The 20,416-nt window shown below is 47.1% G+C and overlaps 10 protein-coding genes across 10 annotated transcripts; 4 read left to right on the forward strand and 6 right to left on the reverse strand.

The window, feature by feature from the left end:
* Positions 1-44: 44 nt before the first annotated feature.
* Positions 45-714, reverse strand: PEX2_071160 (GFA family protein; the record flags this gene model as incomplete). Its single annotated transcript, XM_016744387.1, has 2 exons — positions 45-165; positions 215-714. The coding sequence occupies 2 exons, from the start codon at positions 712-714 to the stop codon at positions 45-47; spliced, it is 621 nt and encodes a 206-aa protein (XP_016596954.1).
* A 521-nt stretch (positions 715-1,235) lies between these two features.
* PEX2_071170 (F-box domain protein) lies at positions 1,236-2,918 on the forward strand (the record flags this gene model as incomplete). Its single annotated transcript, XM_016744388.1, has 2 exons — positions 1,236-1,531; positions 1,589-2,918. 2 exons carry the CDS (start codon positions 1,236-1,238, stop codon positions 2,916-2,918), a joined length of 1,626 nt encoding a protein of 541 aa, XP_016596955.1.
* Positions 2,919-3,108: 190 nt separating this feature from the next.
* Positions 3,109-4,249, reverse strand: PEX2_071180 (DUF3431 domain-containing protein; the record flags this gene model as incomplete). The annotated part of the gene is made up of 3 exons (XM_016744389.1): positions 3,109-3,272; positions 3,333-3,787; positions 3,858-4,249. 3 exons carry the CDS (start codon positions 4,247-4,249, stop codon positions 3,109-3,111), a joined length of 1,011 nt encoding a protein of 336 aa, XP_016596956.1.
* A 756-nt stretch (positions 4,250-5,005) lies between these two features.
* On the forward strand, positions 5,006-5,891 carry PEX2_071190 (uncharacterized protein; the record flags this gene model as incomplete). The annotated part of the gene is made up of 2 exons (XM_016744390.1): positions 5,006-5,177; positions 5,290-5,891. The coding sequence occupies 2 exons, from the start codon at positions 5,006-5,008 to the stop codon at positions 5,889-5,891; spliced, it is 774 nt and encodes a 257-aa protein (XP_016596957.1).
* Positions 5,892-6,119: 228 nt separating this feature from the next.
* PEX2_071200 (Major facilitator superfamily domain, general substrate transporter) lies at positions 6,120-7,381 on the reverse strand (the record flags this gene model as incomplete). Its single annotated transcript, XM_016744391.1, has 3 exons — positions 6,120-6,903; positions 6,961-7,101; positions 7,179-7,381. 3 exons carry the CDS (start codon positions 7,379-7,381, stop codon positions 6,120-6,122), a joined length of 1,128 nt encoding a protein of 375 aa, XP_016596958.1.
* Positions 7,382-9,231: 1,850 nt separating this feature from the next.
* PEX2_071210 (phytanoyl-CoA dioxygenase family protein) lies at positions 9,232-10,302 on the reverse strand (the record flags this gene model as incomplete). Its single annotated transcript, XM_016744392.1, has 3 exons — positions 9,232-9,672; positions 9,738-9,924; positions 9,983-10,302. 3 exons carry the CDS (start codon positions 10,300-10,302, stop codon positions 9,232-9,234), a joined length of 948 nt encoding a protein of 315 aa, XP_016596959.1.
* Positions 10,303-10,745: 443 nt separating this feature from the next.
* PEX2_071220 (Phytanoyl-CoA dioxygenase) lies at positions 10,746-11,630 on the forward strand (the record flags this gene model as incomplete). Its single annotated transcript, XM_016744393.1, has 2 exons — positions 10,746-11,287; positions 11,354-11,630. The coding sequence occupies 2 exons, from the start codon at positions 10,746-10,748 to the stop codon at positions 11,628-11,630; spliced, it is 819 nt and encodes a 272-aa protein (XP_016596960.1).
* A 459-nt stretch (positions 11,631-12,089) lies between these two features.
* PEX2_071230 (uncharacterized protein) lies at positions 12,090-14,135 on the reverse strand (the record flags this gene model as incomplete). Its single annotated transcript, XM_016744394.1, has 5 exons — positions 12,090-12,727; positions 12,797-13,007; positions 13,060-13,331; positions 13,444-13,848; positions 14,090-14,135. 5 exons carry the CDS (start codon positions 14,133-14,135, stop codon positions 12,090-12,092), a joined length of 1,572 nt encoding a protein of 523 aa, XP_016596961.1.
* A 1,918-nt stretch (positions 14,136-16,053) lies between these two features.
* PEX2_071240 (Amino acid/polyamine transporter I) lies at positions 16,054-17,901 on the forward strand (the record flags this gene model as incomplete). Its single annotated transcript, XM_016744395.1, has 9 exons — positions 16,054-16,096; positions 16,156-16,437; positions 16,496-16,601; positions 16,653-16,883; positions 16,939-17,053; positions 17,196-17,258; positions 17,314-17,384; positions 17,472-17,571; positions 17,641-17,901. The coding sequence occupies 9 exons, from the start codon at positions 16,054-16,056 to the stop codon at positions 17,899-17,901; spliced, it is 1,272 nt and encodes a 423-aa protein (XP_016596962.1).
* A 520-nt stretch (positions 17,902-18,421) lies between these two features.
* On the reverse strand, positions 18,422-19,518 carry PEX2_071250 (Aldo/keto reductase subgroup; the record flags this gene model as incomplete). The annotated part of the gene is made up of 3 exons (XM_016744396.1): positions 18,422-18,451; positions 18,509-19,305; positions 19,365-19,518. The coding sequence occupies 3 exons, from the start codon at positions 19,516-19,518 to the stop codon at positions 18,422-18,424; spliced, it is 981 nt and encodes a 326-aa protein (XP_016596963.1).
* Positions 19,519-20,416: the final 898 nt, after the last annotated feature.

Raw genomic sequence — 20,416 nt, forward strand, 5'->3', positions numbered from 1 at the left:
TTGGTTGTAACATCCAGTCCATTATGATACTGTCAGAGTATGCCTCACAAATTCCCGATCCGGTTACCGTGGTCGTCCATCTGGTCACTGGCATTCTCCATTCCGCTCCACTTGGGGAGACCGTCGGGAAGATCTAGGGTGCGTGACCTGTAGAAGATATGACATCTACTAAGATCATTAGTTATACTCATGGAGTAGTAGAACATACACATACGTCGGCTTAAAAGCCTCCCTCTTCTCTCTTCGCTCATGGCTAGATCCCTCGAGCTCAATCAATTGAGGGAAGATCAAACACATATTCCGGCCTTCATCCATGATCGGTGTCCGGCAATTTGCACAGGACACCTTGGTAGGCAACACATGGTCCTGACTTTCATGTGTAGAAGAATAAAATACCAAATCGCTCGCGCCCTTGGTGAATGAGATATCGTCCTTGTGGAAAATTGCCGCCCACTGAAGGGGAGCTCCATGGGTAACCTGGCACACGCGACAATGGCAGTATTTGGCATTGAGTGGTTTCTCTCGCTTCAAGAGATAGGTGATCTTTCCACAGAAACACTTTCCACGCCATTTGATTGGGCCGAATTGCTCTTCAGATTGCACTTCGTATGGTGGAAGGTGCTTCCAGTGTCCTTCGGGTGTGGATTCTGGGAGCGTGTTGGTATGTGCCGGCCAGGGAAGAGGATCGATGAAGTTGCGATTTATTTCAGCCATGATGTGTGGTTCAGGCTGTATGTGATTTGAGTTTGGTTGAAGTGTTGTTTTTCCTTGTTCCTAGTCCCCCCGGTCTCCAGGAATACATAGACAAGAACCACGATGATGTCAGTCAATGACCAATCATATATGGCTCCAATCCAGGATGAATGTCCAATGTCCATAATTATTCCACAGGATTTCAGGGATTGTTCTAAAATGACGCTGTTGACCCAATTGATGTCATAGGCATTCTTCATCATTTGAATGTCACGACTTTTAGATTCCCAGGTCGTCTTCCTCCATAATATTTGACGCATGAAAAGTCATTCCGTGTCACATGTCTTCAATGTCTTTCAGAAGATCTGCAAGATATTAATACGGAGTAGATGTGATGAAACCCCTTAGACCAAAACACCCCCGTGGGTGTTTCATGTTAGTGGCTGGGGGCTGGAAGGGGGGGAAGACTATGACCCTGCATGGCGCTTTGTCCCTGTCATCTCCCCCTCTTGAACACTCACATTCTCCCATATCCTTCCAGAATGGGCCTTTTTGACAAGCTGCGGCGAAGCTCACGACGAAGCTCAAGGCGAAGTGACCGGGAAACGACCGACCCGCCATCGCCCCGCGTTAACGTGCCCGCCCGAGATTACACCAAACAGCTACCTCGGCCAGTATTGGCACACATTTTCTCTTTTGTTTGTCCTCACTCTACCGATAACACATATGGCACCTCCGAGGAATCGGCCAGCGATGGCTGTATGCTATGCGACATGCGCGACCTGGCACATTGCACCCTAGTGAGCAAGAGGTGGTTTTTGGATGCGCGGGCGCTTCTGTACGAGATCCCCCGGCTCTTTTGACAAGTGCGAAACTAACACCAGTCTACCTATAGTTATACCAACGTCCGAATCGACCCCGTTCATTACTGCGAACTCGAAATTGAATTAGCCGCCAAGCGAAAACGCCGCTCGTTCTTGAACCGCAATGGCGATCCCATCGATGCCCCGCAAGTCCGTCTAGAACTGTTCATGCGAACGGTGCGAGAGTCCCAGGGGCTAGGGAATATGGTGTTATCTCTCCGAATGCCATACATGACCCGCGAGGCTAACAAAGCCAACGTGGCCCGAACTATCTCCGTCCTTCCTAATCTCCGCTTTGTTGACCTGCCGGTGGGTTTGTACAGCGACGAGGCATCGTGTCTATCCTTGAAACAGGAGTTGATGGCCCGGTGCCCGGAGTTGCGTCGGATGGCATATCGTCAAGGTGCAGAGGGCAGTTTCGCACGTCTGCCGGGATCCCAGCTATGGATGAATTTGGAGGTGCTGGAGCTATCTGGAGTTCACATGGAGGCCAGCACTTTGCGCGCCGGACTCGGTTCATTCCCCCATCTCCGTGAGCTCACACTCGAAGATCTCGATTGGCTTGACGATTCTGCATTTGCAGTGAACGTGCCTCTGCCGCCATTCCCATCGGTTCAGTCTCTTACACTTCGCGATACCCCTAATGTCACGGCGAGCGGGCTTGCCGCGTTCCTTTCCATGCCAGCGAATCGAGCGACTTTGGGATCTTTGATATTATCTTCTACCGGCGTTGCGCCGTCGCAACTACATTATATTCTTTCCGCCGCTCCGCGCCTCGAGAGCCTTTCTGTCATCCAGGAGGTGTCTCGCTCATTCCCCATGGAGCAGATTCCTCCCATGGCATCGAGGTCGCTGAATCTCCTGCACTATGAACTCACGTCCCAAACCGATAACCACGGAATGCCACCAGTGGTATCCTCATACTACACCTATCTTATTTCGTCCTTGGTGTCCCGAACCTTACCAGCCCTTCGAGACTTGTATGTCCGTGATTCCTCATTCCCGGACACACTGTTACTCATGCCCCCACCCCGACTCCTCGGCGGTGGTGAAAACGGTCCGCAGATGCGGGGCGGTCTTTCGCAGCCACTGAACGTGTATAGCAAGGGTCTGGATGAGTTCGAGTGGAATTTCACACCGTACGACCCCAGCCCGGCGGCCCGAGGACGCCGCGACTCAACCACGCGCCCCGTGAGCTTCCACGAGGCCCAGCTGAACCGATCCTGGGGCGGCGATGCTCGCAAGAGCGTGCTCGTTGGGAACGGGTTCGGTGGGTTCTTGGCTGTTCCAGCTGATGAAGAGCGACCGATGAGTAGTCAGGGACACCCCAAGCGGTCGAGTAAACAGGATATATGGCGATGAGGCTTTTATATATGGATGGATTTCACTGTGTGGAATGGTCAGTATCTTGAGACATTTGGCTCGGGGTCAAAAGTGCGTCTAGCGGGATGAGGACCGCGCTTCATGAAATGATGATTTGAGTACATAGGTCAGGTCTCTAAGGGAAATGTTCAGTTTCATTCAAGCATAATTGGGCGATTTACATGCGTGGCTATTCCTCGGTTTCGCTCTGTTCTGGCCATCCCTTTGGCAGCTGTAACCCGCGCCATACCCACTGCTTCTGGATATCGCTATCGGTCATATTACAATAACCGTATGTCTGGCAATAACATTCGCGTTGGTCGATACAATACTGAGCCGGTTTTCCAAAGATCACTGTAAATGGCGAAGGTTAGCAGGAGACCATCCAGAGATCAGCGCAGATGAGAGACCCACTATGCCATGAATACTCCAGAATACGTCCACTGATGCCCGCATCCAGATCCGTCTCCATCAACCACCGCTGCAAACGAACATAATGTTCAAGACTCTGCTCGTGGATCTTCGTCTTGGACAAAGCAAACTGACTACAACACGGCGTCCCGACAACCTCGGGGACCTCCGCTAGGGGAAACAGCTCCATAAACCGATCAGGATACTCGACCGCGGTGGGATGCCCTTTGTCATCTGGTCTCTCGCGGAGATAACGAGCGGGCTCAAGTTCCCTAGGGCAGCCAACGATCCAAGCGCAGCGGAGATTCACGTAACCGGCCTCCTGGACGAAGTCGAGGTTGAGATGGGAGATGGAGATGACCGAGTCGTAGAGCGGGTTATCGACATGCCATTGGTAGCGGCCGCCGTGTACGAAGACTGATACTTCAGGAAGTGACCAGTAGCGATCAATAATATAGCTATGGTGAAGAGGGTAATTAGTATGGCCACAAGCTTGGGATGGAAAAAGTCGGAATATCAAGAACATACGTCAGATATACCATAGCCTCGTTGCCCTTATTTACCGGGACAGTCAAGCCAATGTCTCCATGTTTCGCATCAGCACGATAGATATTCACCTTCCAATCTGACAGATGTTCCTCGACCCAGGACATATTGCTAGCCTGCATGGCGGCGAGAACCAACTCCTTCTCGGCGGGTTGTACAGGATCCGGAACAAAGCGATCGACATCGCCGGCCACAATGATACCCTGAACAGTCGTCCAGCTTGTGCTTAGGATCGGATCTCGGTCTAGAATCAGTTGATATGATAGAAGCAGTAAAGTGACTGCTAGACCGAGGTAAATGAAGACCCGCGACCGTGAGACACTAATATCGCGGGGGGACGCGCAATCCCGAAGCGGGGAAGAGAACCACCTCATTGCATTGTATTTATATTTATATAAAAGGACAAAGAGGTACAGTAGGTAATGGACATGGACAATATGCAATGTTCAGGTCAGAAGGAAAGAAGAATATAACAGGGCAGGTATATTCTGACGTAGTGGACTGGGTGGATTTCCATGGTTACATGTGTCAACATAGCAGATATCTCACAAAGGTACATATAGTACATATAGCACGAATAGCAATGGTTCAATTTGTACCCACATCTATTTAAAGAGTCGTAACTCAGGGCTGAGGGGACTGAGACTGCAAACGGATATCCCGGGGTATACATCAGTACTACATCCATATGCATACATATCCATGGATGTATTGTAGTACTGACTATATCACACACTAATAAATTTATCTTGGGGGGTAAGTAACCCTTTATAACAAGTCAATTGGATAAGCTCACACCTTATCTATGGCCTCTAGGGCTAATTGACAGTAAGCGCCGAGAGTGGTTTCCGGTTTGGGCAGAGCGGCTCTGTCCAAATATTAGTCAGCGTAGCTTCACGTGGGCGGAACAAAACCCCGTGGACCCGCTTGTAGGGCAGAACATGTATGGTATTGTATATCATTAATATTGGTAATCTATCTTCATACATTCGATTTTAGTTGACCGGACAATCCATGCAAGGTGATCAACGGGTGCACAGGCTACGTCCGCGAAAACAACAATTTCATCCTTGGTCGTGCGAGATTTCGAGGTCTGGATGGACAACCGAACCAAAGAGCATATGCGACGCATGCTTGAGCAGCGATGGGAGATATCCAGACATGACGGGGGGAGGGCTGCCCAGCGTGGGTCCGGCGGAGCTGTGCGAAAGCCTGTCCGTGGCGGTCTCTGTGTTTCGATCTACCAGCAGCTGGTCAAACGCAACCCGGCCACCCAGGGCATGGCTGGCTTTATTTCCTTGGGTTTGCTATTACGTTACTGCAACTAGGCACCACGGTGATCCCCTGTGGGCTAGATGGCCATTGGAGCATTGTTGTGGTCACGGCAGCTGAATTATTCTTTAATTTACTACAGGAAGTCTCCAACAGCGGCCGAAAGAGAAATGGGCGTGTCGCCGCAATTCCACAAATACGGTGATCCTCACCAAAGGAAACGGCGGTCAACATGCGATTGTCATAATTGGGGATAAGAAAGGCTTGGATATCGAAGACACTGGTAACCGGACCCAGTGCGATGGATGTTTCGGCCTCCTTCAGTTTCACCAAGATTGCTCTTTTGATCTAGCTTTCCTTTGGGTGGCTCTGCTGGTTGTTGCTGCCAGTGTCAAGCAGCATTTCTGGGTTTTACTTGTTATCAGAGGGATTGGAATCCTAGAGAATATTTTGGTTGCAGGATCACTGCGATACCCCGCCGCTTTTGGGATGCCCCTTAATTTCGAGAATGTGATTGGTGAGGCGAAATTCATGAACACTCTCTTCGCGGTGGAGCAGGCACATCCGCAAGTAGGCAGGAGAATGTTAGATACCTTCTTCCCGGGGCTACGGCCGAAAGAGCGGGACAGATGGGATGAGTTTGGAAGGCTGGCGGACGGCTTGGATGAGCGCTTTATTCTGCTTGGCTTGGCTTTTGCTTCTATTGCTTTGCAGCTACTACACAGCCGGGCCACCGCTGCTTGAATGAGGACAACCTTGGGAACTATTCATGAAAAAGCTTAATGGGTGTCCGGCAGTTGCGGCAGTTGTGGTAGTTCACCCAAAGTTATCGAGAAATACTCTTACGATCTACAAAAACAGCCATTTCGTGATACATAGCGAAGCACATTCTTCTACCACACCTGTATTCCTCCACCAGTTGCGCTTGTTCATATCGTTGATTTGATCTATTTGCACCCATCTTGTACCGGATCATCTTGCTTCCATGGCCTCAAGATCCACGGGCTGAGGCGAATTCCAATCTTCACGATCCTCATGACGCAGCCTCACGAAGCTCAAATCAAGAGCCAGTGCCACCACCGCCAATCCAGCCCCAAACCATATCGCAGCACGGAAGCCCGCTACTCTGCTATCGGTCATTTTGGACACCTGCCCTTCAATTGTACCAGCAAAACCAAGCCCCAGACTGTTACCATAAAGATTCAAGGTCCCAATGAGACTACTGGCCACGCCCTGCTCGTGTTTCTCAACGCTGTTACTAGCAATGATTTGCGCAGCCACAAAAACAAAATCAGGACACAGACTGCCTAAAACAGTCGCCGGGAAGACCTGAGCCCAATAAAGCTGCTGCTCCGGCATCGTGGCCAACAACACACTAGCAGCAAACGAAGTCAAGCATCCCAGAGCGAGAAGGTACTGTGCCTCTAGAAGGGTGACAAGCCAGGCAGCCATGGTGACAGCCATCGAGGCCCCCAATCCATATGGGATCCAGCCAACCGCAATGTGGAGAACTGTCCAGTCTCTAATCAATTGTTCCCAGGCAACCATATACCACAAAAGAATCCCGATTGACATGTAGATGAATAGAACGACGAAGATCAAGGCATTAAAACTCGGTGTTTTGAAGGCTCCCAGTGGCATAATCGGCTCAATGGCAAATCGACTTTCCCACACGAAGAAGAAGAGTATTAAGATCACCGACAGAATCAGTATGACAATGACCGCAGGTGTCTGCCACCCAACTGAGGGTGCTTGGCTAAGAATCAATAGCTGATTAGAGTGGATCTCAATGTTTCGGTGACGGGGAGCTCACTTCCAGGCCACACTAAATAGCAAAAGTCCGCTCAGTCCTAGTAACGCGCCTATAAAATCAACCTTTCCGTCTTCATCGACTGGCTTTTCGCGAGGCAGAATAAATAACAGAGCCCCGAAAGAAACAGTCGCAAGGCACGATCTACAAAATGTGAGTAATGTCCACGGGTGTTCACAGTGCATGACGTCCAGGAAAAACTCAAACATTTCGACTCTTACAAGATAATGAAGTGCCACTTCCATTCTGTATATTTCAAAACAGCACCTGCAATCAAGGCACCAACCATGGCGCCAATTGGTGGAGATGCTGCAAAGATAGCCAAAGTGAAGTTTCGAGCTTTGCCGGGTGGCATCATGATTGTGAGTGTGGCAACGGCATTGGGCATCAGAATGCCACCGCCAACCCCAGTCAAAGCTCTCATGGCAATGAAAGATAGATAACTGGTGCAGAAAGCATTGCAAAGTGAGAAGATGACGAGGATTGCCCCCCCTATTATCATCAATCTTTGATGGCCGTACACAGCTCCTAGTCGGCCACTTATCAGAACGAAGGAACTTTGAGTGAGCCTGTGTCAGGAATGTCAATTTTTTGTCAACTTGTGTATCTTGAAAAAGATATAGGAAATCGTATCAAACGTCTACATACCCGTATGCAGCAGCCATCCAATTGATTTGGCCTGGTGAATTTGCTACGCCAAGTCTAGCGCTAAACTCATACCCACCAGCCACTGTTGAGAACTGCGAGGCATACTGTTCGATATTAGCCGTTAATTCGAAGGAATACAACTTTCCGGGGAAAAGTTACTTGAATCAAGTTGCACAATAGAATGATAGAGATAATTGAGAGCTGCTTTAATCGGCTCAGAACTGGCGATATCTCGGTATTGAGATCTTGAAGCTGATGTGACTCTGCGGCCGCTGCATGACTTAGTATTGTTGCTACAGCCGGTTCTGTTGTCGTGTTCCTGCGAGATTGGCCCATATCTTTAGAGATTTATTGCTGGCACCAAAAGGTCTTAACGTCTGGCTGATTCGAGCGCAAAGTTGATATGAAGAGGTAATAGGCAATTCGGGGGCGATATATGACGGAATCAGTAGAGAAAAATTATAGGCGGTGGGGATTTGGAATTTAATAGCTGTTTCAGGGAACACTCTATGGAGGAGTATGCTTGCACTGGCACTGCGATGTATAATTTGGCCAGTACTATTCGGCAGGGAGAGGAGTAAATTTCCGTTATCAAACCACGTCTGAACCTAATGAATAGGCTAAGATAGCCAATTGAATGTGTCAGGCTTTTAAGATACCATGCTCTTGTATGTATATCTATGGATTGGGCACTGATACTATGCGAAACTTATCCGAATTGCCGTCACGATAGCGTTTTCGCCTGCTGTTTTTGACTGTGCGAGCCGCGGGTATTAGGATAGGTTCTTTTAAAATGAACTACTTTTTTTTGGCAAGTGTGCTGGCTCAATATACTTTTGAGCACCTTGCGATTATTGAAACATTCTGGAGGGAAACCCACAGGATGGTCTAGGGTGTGAATGGCACAGTGTTCCAGGTGATATCGATAGGTATTTCTTGCAAGGCTCCTTTATTTGCCGCTCCAAATCTACGGCGTATCTGCCCGCAGACCTCCGTCTTATGTTTTTTTCCTTTTGATATCTTTCTTGGTTTGTTCCAAAAAAAAAAAAAAAAAAAAAAANAATAGACTTATCCAGTCATCCTAAATGCATTTGTAGACAACAAAAAATCCCCAATCCCTAATTCTCTGTTCACGACTTAGCCAAAACTTCCTCTACTCGACGATTAGTTGGAAGGAGAGCCCAAAAGACAACTAAAAAGACAGTTCAAAAGAGGCCCCGAAGTCGATGATAGCTCTCTTCCGTTATCAATCGAAAAATGAGATTAAGTCAATACATAGTGAACTACTCCTGTTTATTAGAAACCATTAGCATCTTCTTGGCCGCGCGTGAGCGCGGCACTGAGGCTTGTCAGGGTATTTGTTCATCTCATATGGATGTCAGTTTCTAAGAAGCTGACAACCTTTCAGTTCGGATGGCCCATTAACTGTGGAAGCCTATTATTCACAAAGACACCATTACATCTTGTTTACGTTCTCAGGAAGTACAAAAGCTTCATTGATTTTTCTACACATTGATTCCATTCAAAAAGAATATGTTCTTCCGGGAAAGCTAGATTCGATATGTAAAATTTTGAGACCTGCCATGATCTGAAACTCTAGGTGATCTCAGTTTTTCACAAACATTTTCAGACACCACTCGCTGCAACTGCAAGCTGACCACCGAAGCTTCCATATCCAAAGGGATCTTCCTTGCTTCCAAGTAGCATGATAGGATCCTTCCCATCCACATGGCCGCAATTCGGGTGGCTGACGGAATAACCAATCAGAGCCTGAACTTCAGGCTCATATGTTTGAAGCAAATCCGAGTCGATGGCCAAGTATTGATTTTCGTCGGCTCGCATCGAGCCACGAGTCATATGGCAGGAGTAAATGATACGGCGCTCCGGGGGGTTCGTCTTATTCTCGCCAGCACCATGCCAGATGCTTCCAATGATGAATACCGCGTCACCTTTCTTCATTTCGCAAGTGGAGCAAAGAGATCGGTCGGCGGCACCGGAGATGGCGGCCTCGGGCCACTTGTGGGAGCCGACAATAACTTGTGTCGCACCGTTTTCGAAGTCGGTATCCTAAAGCAGAGCGGTGTATTAGCATTTGTTTGATAGGGGCCCCAGAGATGTGTCGCTTTGCTTACAACACCGGCAACTAGAAGGCCTAGCAATGAACTCTGTCCACTGCCCTCAAGGTGATCGAAATGCTGTGCCATATCATCGCGATGGAGCTGCTGAGCCGTGGAAGGCGATCCGCGGTTGAATGCCTCGGAAACAGCTAGCACTGGGTATGAGACTGTATCATATCTCTTTCCATCGTGATACACGTTGCTTCATTGATAATCAGCATTGAGCGAGTCTTGTGTCTTCGAAAAAGCCAGATACTCACGATTCTTCCTTTAAAAGAGCCTTGGACACTTCTCGCCAGGTGGGGTGATTGATTGCCTTATGAGCAAAGGTAGACGATTTGCCAGCAAAGCCACTGAGAGGAGGATCCGCCGCATCAAACAGCTTACCGACATACTTTCCAAGCTTGCCCCAGTAGGGCTGGGCCTCAGCGTGGATTTGGTCGATTACCTCAGGGCTCAAGAAATTCTTGATAATAATTCCTCCATCGCGTTGGATTACTTTGACGATCTCTTCGATGGGGGCTGAGGCGTCAAGCTCCACCACTTGCGGGTTGTGGGCCTGGTGAGGAGGGTTGGGCATTTTGTGAGAGTGAAAATCGGATATTGGATTGCTGATAGTTCAAAGCACTTGGTTGAATGATTTTGATAAATTGCTGATGGGTCCAAGGTTATATTTAATGATGGTAGTCAGTTTAGAGAGGTTCCGAGGCCTCTTCCCAAATAGGAAACGTTAGCCTCGCGTCGGGTATCTCAACGTCTTGAAATCTTGATTTCAATTCCTCCTTGATTGCATCACTTCATTGCAACTCTGGAATCATAAGCCCATTGCGACTGTTTACTTTGGAAGAATTCCAAGGAAGATAGGCTATGGTCCCGATCTCGGAAGGATGTTCAAAGGGTTTAATGGGTCACCTTGGGAACCATATATTTCACAATCCCGCATGCCATCTTGAATCTCGGTCTGCCTGAAACCTTCATTCATTGTATTCATCATTCTCAGAATCCCAATCTTCATCTATCACAATGCCTGCCACTCTCAAGCGCTTCTCTGCACTCGCCGACCCTCACGTGGTCCACCAATACCTCAGGGCGGATGGAGTAGTGGTGATCGAGGGCGCTTCTACCCGCGAAACCATTGACGATGTTCTCGAAGAGATTGGAACCGTGCCGGAGGGTCAGACATACTCCACCTTCGCTACAACTCTCTTAATGAATCCCCTCTTCATCGACCAAACAAACCGCATCCTCACCGACACCTGTATTGTTTACTATGAGCAGGAGCGAACTGTATCAATCTCCGAGCCCCAAGTCTCTCAGACCTCCCTTATGTCGGCAGAGCCTGGAGCGGTCGCCTGGGGTCTTCGACGACAGGACGAGTGCCACCATGTTTCGCATCCCGCCAAACGCGAATCGGACCTGGGAATAATGTTTGCAGCAAATGATGTTACAAAAGACAACGGTGCGATCCGGATCGTTATCGGTTCCAATAATTGGAATGATAAGCGAGACCCGACACCTGAGGAGGAATGTCTTGTTGAGCTTCGCAAAGGAGACGCTCTACTATGGTACCTTCAGAAGCCCCATCAACTCAACTCAATTATACTAGCTTGCTAACTAATGATTCATGATAGCCTCGGTTCCACCTTCTACGGCCGCGCTGCCAACAAGACCGTCCATACGAGTGTCCTCTTGACTGCTACGTCTACCCCCGGATACCTTCGCCAGGAAGAAAACCAATACCTTGCCGTGCGCTGGGAGGTTGCAGAGAAATACCCTACGGCAGTTCAGCGCTTCCTTGGATACTACGTCAGTCGGCCTTATGGAGGCGCGGTGGAGCATATGGAGCCTTTGGACTTCTTGAAGGTGAAGGGTGACTGGTCTCGATACCACCCAGTGGATCTGATTTAATAGAGGACCTGGGAGTCTCGAAAGCTTTTGATTCGCAGAAGTATTATATGTGAAAAGGCCTTCACAATATAAATTAAGTAGATTTACAACTCATTGGGCGTGCCCAGATCGTTTATGTGTTCTCGTTTTCACAATCTTCCAAGATTTTTCGTAAGCAATTTCCCACTATATTCTGTCGCGTTGATCATTTGAACTCGCCGTGCGATGCTTCCCCCGACTCGAACCGATTTCAGTCGTAGGCCCAGTGGTTGTACTAGTACTTTCCAAAGGCTAGAAATGACCTCAGTCGATACTAATATAGGATATTAACTTTTGGGGTTTGTTGGGCCTATGCCCTTCTAATAGCCGAGGGGGATGGCGGTGAAGATCTCTCTTGCAGTTTTGCTTTCTTCATTTCCGTTCTCCGCATGTCTCCTTTAACCATTACACCGTGTATGTCGATTTCTGTTTCACAAGACTTCACAGTAAGATGTTCAGCTCCATGTTCAGATCTTTGAGGACATCTCTCCATCTAAACCTCCTTCCTACAGTGGCATCAGACCGTTCCCATATCGTCTTGAGAACACACGCGACTGACAACAAACTTTGAAATCCAGATGACTCATGCATTTTCTTCAACTTGGACTCAAAGGCAGCGCGTGCAATCGCGGTTTGTGCATGCACAGAAATCATAAACAACGGAAACAGACAAGCCTGTAACCAAGTCAGCTTCCGAAGATGATCAAGGGCATCCTCGACGCAAGTTTGAATGAAGTGATCACTCGAATCTAAGCCATATATCTCGCCATGGACCAAACATATCATGCCCAGTCTCCAGATTTCGTTAAAGTAATGAATCGACTCCATATATTTGGACTGGACCGTCACAGCCCTGGGCTTCCAAGTTTGTATCTTGTTGACAAGCTGAGCCACGTGTGGCATCATCTGAAGTATTTGGTCTGTGCTGTCTGGGGAAAGTTTCAGCTGCTCTATTGTAATTGAATATTCCGTGGCCTGGCGCAGGAATAAATGCATTTGATAGTCAGGCAAATCATCCCACCACTGGGATTGGTGGAGGGCCATGTCCTCGTCTGCAACTACATCTCTGAGCGCTGTGACTATGTGAGAACAACCAGATCATATTAGCAAACGACCCCATGATTTAAGGGCTTTTTAGGGGCTCGTACTTTCGTCGATACATTTCAATTCGTCGAACACAGCCTCAGAGACCACTCCTCTGAGCATTGTTTTGCTCATCGTGACTGCCCAGTTGTACTGCAGCAGCAAGCATCGGAGCCCTGCATCCACGTTACCATCCCGAGTTGAGAGCGTCCGTTCCAATAGCTGACGACATCCGAGGAGCTTCGAGCTCCATTTATCGGTGCCAGTACCGATCACCTAAGTGCGTCAGTCGAGTATCTCGTGTTGGTATTCTGCTCGAAATACTTACATCGAAAATGATAGAAAGAAGAACAGTCGCTCCCAGACTCCACTCCGCGCTTTTCGTTTGCACGGAATCCCGAAACGAACGTTGCATTGCCCACCGGTAAGGCTTGACGGCAAAGGATGGTAACTTGCCCAGCTTTGAAAGATGTAAAGCCGAGGCTAACAAGATCGCTTTGAACACAAGCTGTGACTCGGTCGCCAATGATCCGTATACTTTACGGTAAGGATTATTGTCCAGTTTGATTGGATATAGCTGCAAAGATAGATTCTCCATATCTGCAAAACTGAACTTAGCTGGAGTCTACTTCCAGTTTATAGATATCTCTTATCACTCCATGAAGGATGAGAAAGGGGATTACGCCCAAGTGTTGGCTAAATATGAACTCACAGTGGCAAAAGAGAGTTTGATCAAAGCGATCTGCCGGTGCTTGATATAAATATGGATCGCAGGATGACCCAAGCAGCGAGGAGTCGAGAATTTCTGCATTTTCATCCAGAAAATCATAATCCGTCACCCAGGTGTTCGCAGAAGCACAGTTGATCGTATTCGAATCGGACGAGGATATTGACATATCAAAGTGGGTACTAAAATTGCCGTTGAGACTTTCTGCGCTGAGCGCTTCGAGAAACGATATATTCTCTTCTTCTGGGGGCTGGGAGACAGATCCCATGTTGTGAAGGTCAGTATCCAGGGATACATCTGACATATTGGTCGCTGTGCTCTGGCGCAGATTAGTTTCTGGGCCGTCTCGCTTTAATTTTGCCCTCATCTGGCCTTTCTGGCTATTCTGTGCTGTAAAATCGGTTAATGTGATACCATAGCCTTCACATTGCACCCCGCGCAAGTGACAGTTAAAGCAGGCGGGCTTGCCCTCGTCGCATTTTTGATGCCGTCGACGGCATGTGTGACAGCCTAGGTAACCATTAACGACTGGTGCCTAGGATCTGAGATCTAGAATCTAGGAAAGACGGGAACGAGGGGTCGGGCTCCGGCTTCTGGCAGATACGAGAGCTCAAAGATAGGGAATACATACCGCTTCGGGACCGCTTCTTGGGCGCAACAGAATCCACTGGAGACATTCAGATGATTTTCGGGGACTGCGGAAGATGAATAGTCCAGACAGCTCTAAGAATAATGTACCTCTCGTGTGATGCTCGGATATGGTTTAAAGCACACAGCGAAGATTACAGCAACCCGATAGGAACGGGCTAACTTTAATCCCCTAATGGTTCCAATGCGATATCATGATTCATATCTTGACTCTCCAGTCCCGGGGTCAAGTTTCAATTTCCATGGTTGTCACCGGCTTCTCAAGTATGATTCGGCAATGATACACTAAAATATGCCCATTATGCCATCAAGCGATGGACTCTGTAAGCAGATGCTGTGGACATTCCTGCATATGAGCATGCACGCTCTCGTCTATCAATATCTCCGGGTAAGTATGAAGTGTACTTCCTTTGAGAAATCAAAATATTCCCCGCCATTGGAGATGTAGGGGCTCGGAGCGATTTGATCTTTGTAGCAAACTCATCACATTCAATATTCTGATTTACCCACACCACTGTGAGAATGTTGCCCTAGGTTAGCTCTCTCCCTCTCTCTCTCTCTTCTTTCTTTCCCCCGGTCGGTCTTTTTGCTTCGACAGTCAGAATCTACTGTTTTGAAGCGATTGGTACTTATCCTCCTTAGATTAGTCTGTTATCAGAGAATGAAATTTCACGCATTCGAATTCCCATTGTGGAATATGAGATTTTGTTATTCATGATTACCATACTATATTTTAACGAAATTCTTGTAATGGCTGGCTGATGGCTGAGTCGTCACCTGGGTATTATCTACGATCATGGGTTTGAACCAATCCCAGACCGAGGTAGTAATGTGCCCTCTGGTGTCAATATAATCGCTTCGGGCGATGAGCTCACGGTTATTGACATGAGAGTTCTAGGTGTATATGTACTGTACATTAGACTTCATAAGATTTATGTATCGGATGCCACTTTTGTACTTCGAAGTCCATCACTGTAAGGGGTGGTCCTCCCAGCCCCTAGGAAGCAAGGAAATCAGACGATATCTCATCTTCTGTGATTACGCTGACTTTCGTAAAGTATGCAGTTACGAACGTGCCGAAGGACACAGCACCTACTGAATCCTTCTTCAAATTCGACGAGACATAGCGATAACACATGCATAGGTAATCTCGCGAGTACCATGATAGACTTCGTCTTATCTCCTCTTTAGTGGCAAATTGAATGCCCGCATCGGGTTTCCCCAGCATGATGATTAGAAACTGCTTTGGTTCACTTTGTTTGAGTAACTAATCAGTACATTCCCATTTACAAGCATGCTTAGTAACGCTACAATAACACCTGGGCAACTAGTATCTGACAATTGGTCTATGCCGTATTTGGTGTAGTTAACCGATCAAAGGCAATCCCTTCGAGAATGCGATAGGGCTTAGTTCTTTATCTGCTGCGACCCGATTAGTATCAAACTCTGCTACAACGTTTGAAGTATGATGTTTGAATGTTTGTTAGAATATCATTCCAGAGCTCACGGCGCGATAAGTCACCAATCATGAATTTCAAAATACTATAAGATAGAACATGAGTACTTGACCCTGCTTGAATAACAATTGAGACCCAAGAAACTTTAAACATATCGCCGCGCATATTCTCAATTTTCCCTTTTTTTTTTACAGCTGTGTGGCTAATGGAAAGAGCTCCTGGTCGAAGATGGCACGCACAGTCGGTAATACACCCTCGGATGAGCTCCCCAAGACATTTGGCTTGTGGAGCGGACTGAGTATAGGATGGAACACCATCAATGTGTTTGGTGGAATGTCATTTATCCTTTTTGTTGGTCTTTCCGCTGGTGGGATGCCCACTGTCTTATACGGATTGTACGTCATTCTCTCATCTAAAAAACTCCGAGTCAAAACTGATTGGCGCCTTGCGTTTATCTAGTATTGGGTGCAGCATAGGTGCTTTGTGCATAATGCTGGTGCTTGCAGAGTGCTCTGCTAGATATTCCACGGCCGGTAAGAAATATCGATCATGTCTCGACAAGCCTTGTTCTCTAACAGCAGAACTTAAATAGGCGGCGCTTACCATTACGGAACCTTCCTCCTTCCAGATGAATACAGGCGATGTGGTGCTTACATTCTTGGGTGGTTCAATTATCTGGGCTGGATCATGACACACGCTGGGGCCTGCTTGTTTGTCTCGACATTGATTATGGCTCTGATCAATCTTTGCTCGCCGGATTTCGACGTGTCTTCCAGATGGCAAAACTTCCTCATTTATGTGGGCTTTGCCACGTGGGCTTGGCTGGTCAATGTTTTCGGGGTAAAATTAATTCCAGGACTCGAATTGCTCGGAAGTGAGTTAATATAGATAGTGGCTCGAAATATCTCACCCCTTCACTGACTCTCGAATAGGTCTCTCAACTGCCCTCGGATTTATTGCATTCACTGTCGCGTTACTGGTGGTTGCACCAAAGGCAACCCCAGAAAGTCTTTTCAAGACCATCAACAACGACACAGGGTAGGATATCCAGAAAACATCTTCTTTACACAAGATACTCACAATCCGCAGATACTCGTCTGGTTCTCTCAGCGTTTTTCTTGGGTTATATAACAGTATGACTACGCTCATGGCTCTCGATGGACCAACGCACTTGGCGGAAGAGTTACCTTCTCCGAAAAGGATAATGCCGCGGATTTTGGTGATTACTATTACTTCACAAGCCATGTTGGGAGTTGTATGGATTCTAGTACTGGGTTTCTCCATCCATGATCTTCAGGCTATTATCTACACCTCTACTGGGTAAGAAATGCGCGAAATTTTGAGAATGTGGATTTGAGACTGACGATATGAATAGTGTTCCCGTATTAGAGCTCGTGAGACAAGCGACAAGCAACAATGCCGCAGCGATCATCTTTTGTCTGATCTTGATAATCAACAACGGTACTTCTGCAGTGGCTAGTGCGACGACTGTAAGCCGCCAAGGTTATGCCTTTGCTCGAGATGGAGGTTTGCTTTGGAAAGAGAAGTGAGATTGCCCTGAAGTCCTCTCAAACATCGCCAAAACCAAAGGTAGCTGACAAAATTTGAAAGGCTCTGTGAGATCTCTCCTAGGTTTCAGGTTCCAGTATGGTCGATACATCTCCCGTATTTGATTACAGTCCTCATTGGATTAGTGTGAGTCGATTGACTGCTGTAAATTATTTCACAGAGAAAGACTAACTCCGAATAGCTATTTGTTTTCCAGCTCAGCTTTCAACGCTATAATTGGAAGTCAGGCGGTATTCATGATTTCGAGCTGCGGTAAGTTGATCTCTTACTTTTGACATGGAAACAGCCTAATCATTGTGTAGGGTCTCCTGCACTAATCATGCTTCTAACCGGCCGAAGACTTCTCCCATACAGCCCTCGCTGGAATCTTGGTCACTTCGCCTACCCCATTTGTGTGGTCGCTGTCGGCTATAGCCTTCTTGTTCTCTCTGTTGCATTTGTATGTTTTCATACATTTCGAATTCGCTGCCCAGGTGAAGATGATACTGATGTAAATCCATGAATATAGATTCCCCAATCCGCCCCCTTGACCAGACTGAACATGAACTATACTATTCTCATTGTCATTGTGTTTTTGGTGATCATGGCTGTCACTTGGCTCTTAGAGGGAAGAAAAGCCTTCCGACCACCCAACCAAAACCCAGAGAGCTACATCATTGATAGCCAAGAGCTATCTGATGGCGACCGTGTCACCTCAATTATAGATGGCACCTCTCATCGCAAGGAAGAACAGATGCTTTCTCTTGGGAAGGATCAGCAAATGCTTTAGTTTTGGGAGATTGGAATTGTTTGACTATTCAAGACCCATAGAGAATATGAACATACAATAAAGAGACTCAAAGCTACTTAACTCTTGAACCTCACATGTGTGACCCCGGGAAGAAGGAAAGGCTTCAAGCGGTATATACTGAAATATTGAAAGGAGGGGGGAGGTGATCTTTAATAGAAGCTAATCGAGAAAAGTCGGTTCCTCCGTATGATAATCTCTATAGAAGAGGGAAGGGAAGGGAAGGGAAGGGAAGGAAAGGCAGGGAAAGGGGAAGAGAGAGGAGAGAGAGGAGAGACCTCCGGAGAGGAGAAAAGATTGAAGAGTGGCACTTAATCTCTAGACCAGAGTATAGACATAAATCAAATCTATTTGAGTTGAGATTTGAATGCGAAGCATTCTAAGTTATCCTTCCCGATTGTACATCTTTTGTCCACCCAGAATGAACTTGGAAGGTGTGTGACATCAGTTCATTATAGCACAACATCTCCAATCTTGGAAACCACCAGAATAATTGATGGTGCTAGGAAAATACCGGGACGTTGAAGCCATGCTATCATGATGATCAGTCAGAAACTTATGGTTGCACAATGAGGCTATCTTCACTCACTAGAACTGGGTCATTCAGCCTAAGCCCTTGATTCAAATCACTAATAGCTTCGATTTCAGAGTCTTCAAGGTTCCACTGCATGTCCATATTCTGGCGCATACGCTCGAGATTTTTACTCTTTGGGATGACAGCAATGCCACGTTGTGTAGCCCAACGCAACAGTACCTGAGATGGAGACTTGTCGTGATCACTCGAAATTTTCTTGATCAATTGATGATCCAGAAGGGAATCGAGCTTGCTAACATTTGCCAGTTTGGCTGCAACAGCGCTCTGGGGGCCAAAAGAACAGTATGCTGTGATCGCAATCCCCCGCGCTTGAGCATAGTTTACCAGGCGCGGTTGAGTAAGATAAGGGTGATGCTCGATTTGCAGTACAGCGGGAGATATTCTCGCGTAGCTGAACAGATCATTGATCAGCTGGGTGTCAAAATTGCTGATACCGATACTCCTTGTGAGCCCTTGTTCAACTAAATTCTCCATCGCCGCCCATGTTTTGTGCATTGGAATGTGCGCAAAAGTAACATCTTTGACATTGGGATCAGATGAAGCCGCCCATCCTGGAGGATAACTCTTCGATGGATCGACGTATTCCAGTGCAACAGGAAAGTGTATCAGGTATAAATTGAAGTACTCCAGCCCCCAATCCGAAAGCTGTCTCTGTGCAATGGTTTTGACATGCTCGGGGTCATGAAATGTACACCAGAGTTTGGACACAATAAACAGCTCCTTGCGTTGAACGAGTCCGTCTTGAATGGCACGCGCGATACCCAGTCCGGCTTCCATTTCATTACCGTAGTCTGATAAAGTTATATTAAATTAGCATAGGCCAATATGATGCGACACAAGGAGTGCTTACCACACGCACCATCAAAGCATCGATAGCCTTCTTTGATAGCGGCGTAAACCTGATCGGCACAAATGGCTGCGTCTACATCCCAAAGACCATAGCCAGTTAAAGGCATCTCATTGCCATCGCTTAGCTGGATGAAATTGGAAAACATTGTGTTCATGACTGCTTGACAGTCCTGATCAATGATCAAGTTATAAATTATGACTGGAAATATATTCGGCGAATTGATCAGTATCCATATCGTCTCAATAGACGATATTAAAGTCGTAGCTTGTAGTCTCAAGTAATAGTGTTTTCAATAGATAACACTAGCCTAGAAGAGTTGTGATAGCCTATTTAGCCGATATGGCACATGAATATCTTGGGCCTTAAGGACCTATCCCTCATTTCACAAATCCTTATTCGAGAGGGAATGATTTAAGTTTTACCGACCATCTCAGATTGTAGCTGCATTTGTTTTTCTTTTTTTGGATTTTTTTACTTTTCATTTTTGAAAAAAAAAAAAGCCAAAGTGTACAAAGTGGGAGCCGCGCCTGTCTCTTCTCTGCCATGTCTACCTCCTCCGTGAGAACATTGCCCATGTTGTTGTAAAGTCCATTCTAACTAAACATTCATTAGCCTATGAAGATCAAATATCCTCGTCTGATCAGGAACCTACAGCACTCTCGAAGCTACGTCAATCAAGTTCGTCGTTTTACTACTGCACGCGAGAAGACCCTCGTAGGGCTGTGCATTGGCATTGGAATGACACTGCCCTTTGTCCCACCGGCTATTAAAAGTTGGAGAAACAGCTCCAAAACGGCAAATTTCGCAAAAGTCAGATCTTCCGACAGGCAATCTGCAAATGAGGAAGACACTGTAGCTTAGTCCGAATCCTCCCGCGGCTATTGTGACTCATCTTGGCTGAATGGGCTCTCCCATCAAATAATGGGAGCTGTCTTACTCATGTCCGATTACATTTTAGAAATATGCCACCCAATCTATTGGTTATCGTCTCGCCAGGGTTGCTAGCCGGGGATTTCTGGAAACTTTGCCAAGGCATTGAACATATCGACACT

Source organism: Penicillium expansum (assembly GCF_000769745.1).
Source record: "Penicillium expansum strain MD-8 chromosome Unknown contig231, whole genome shotgun sequence".
Taxonomy (NCBI): Eukaryota; Fungi; Ascomycota; class Eurotiomycetes; order Eurotiales; family Aspergillaceae; genus Penicillium; species Penicillium expansum.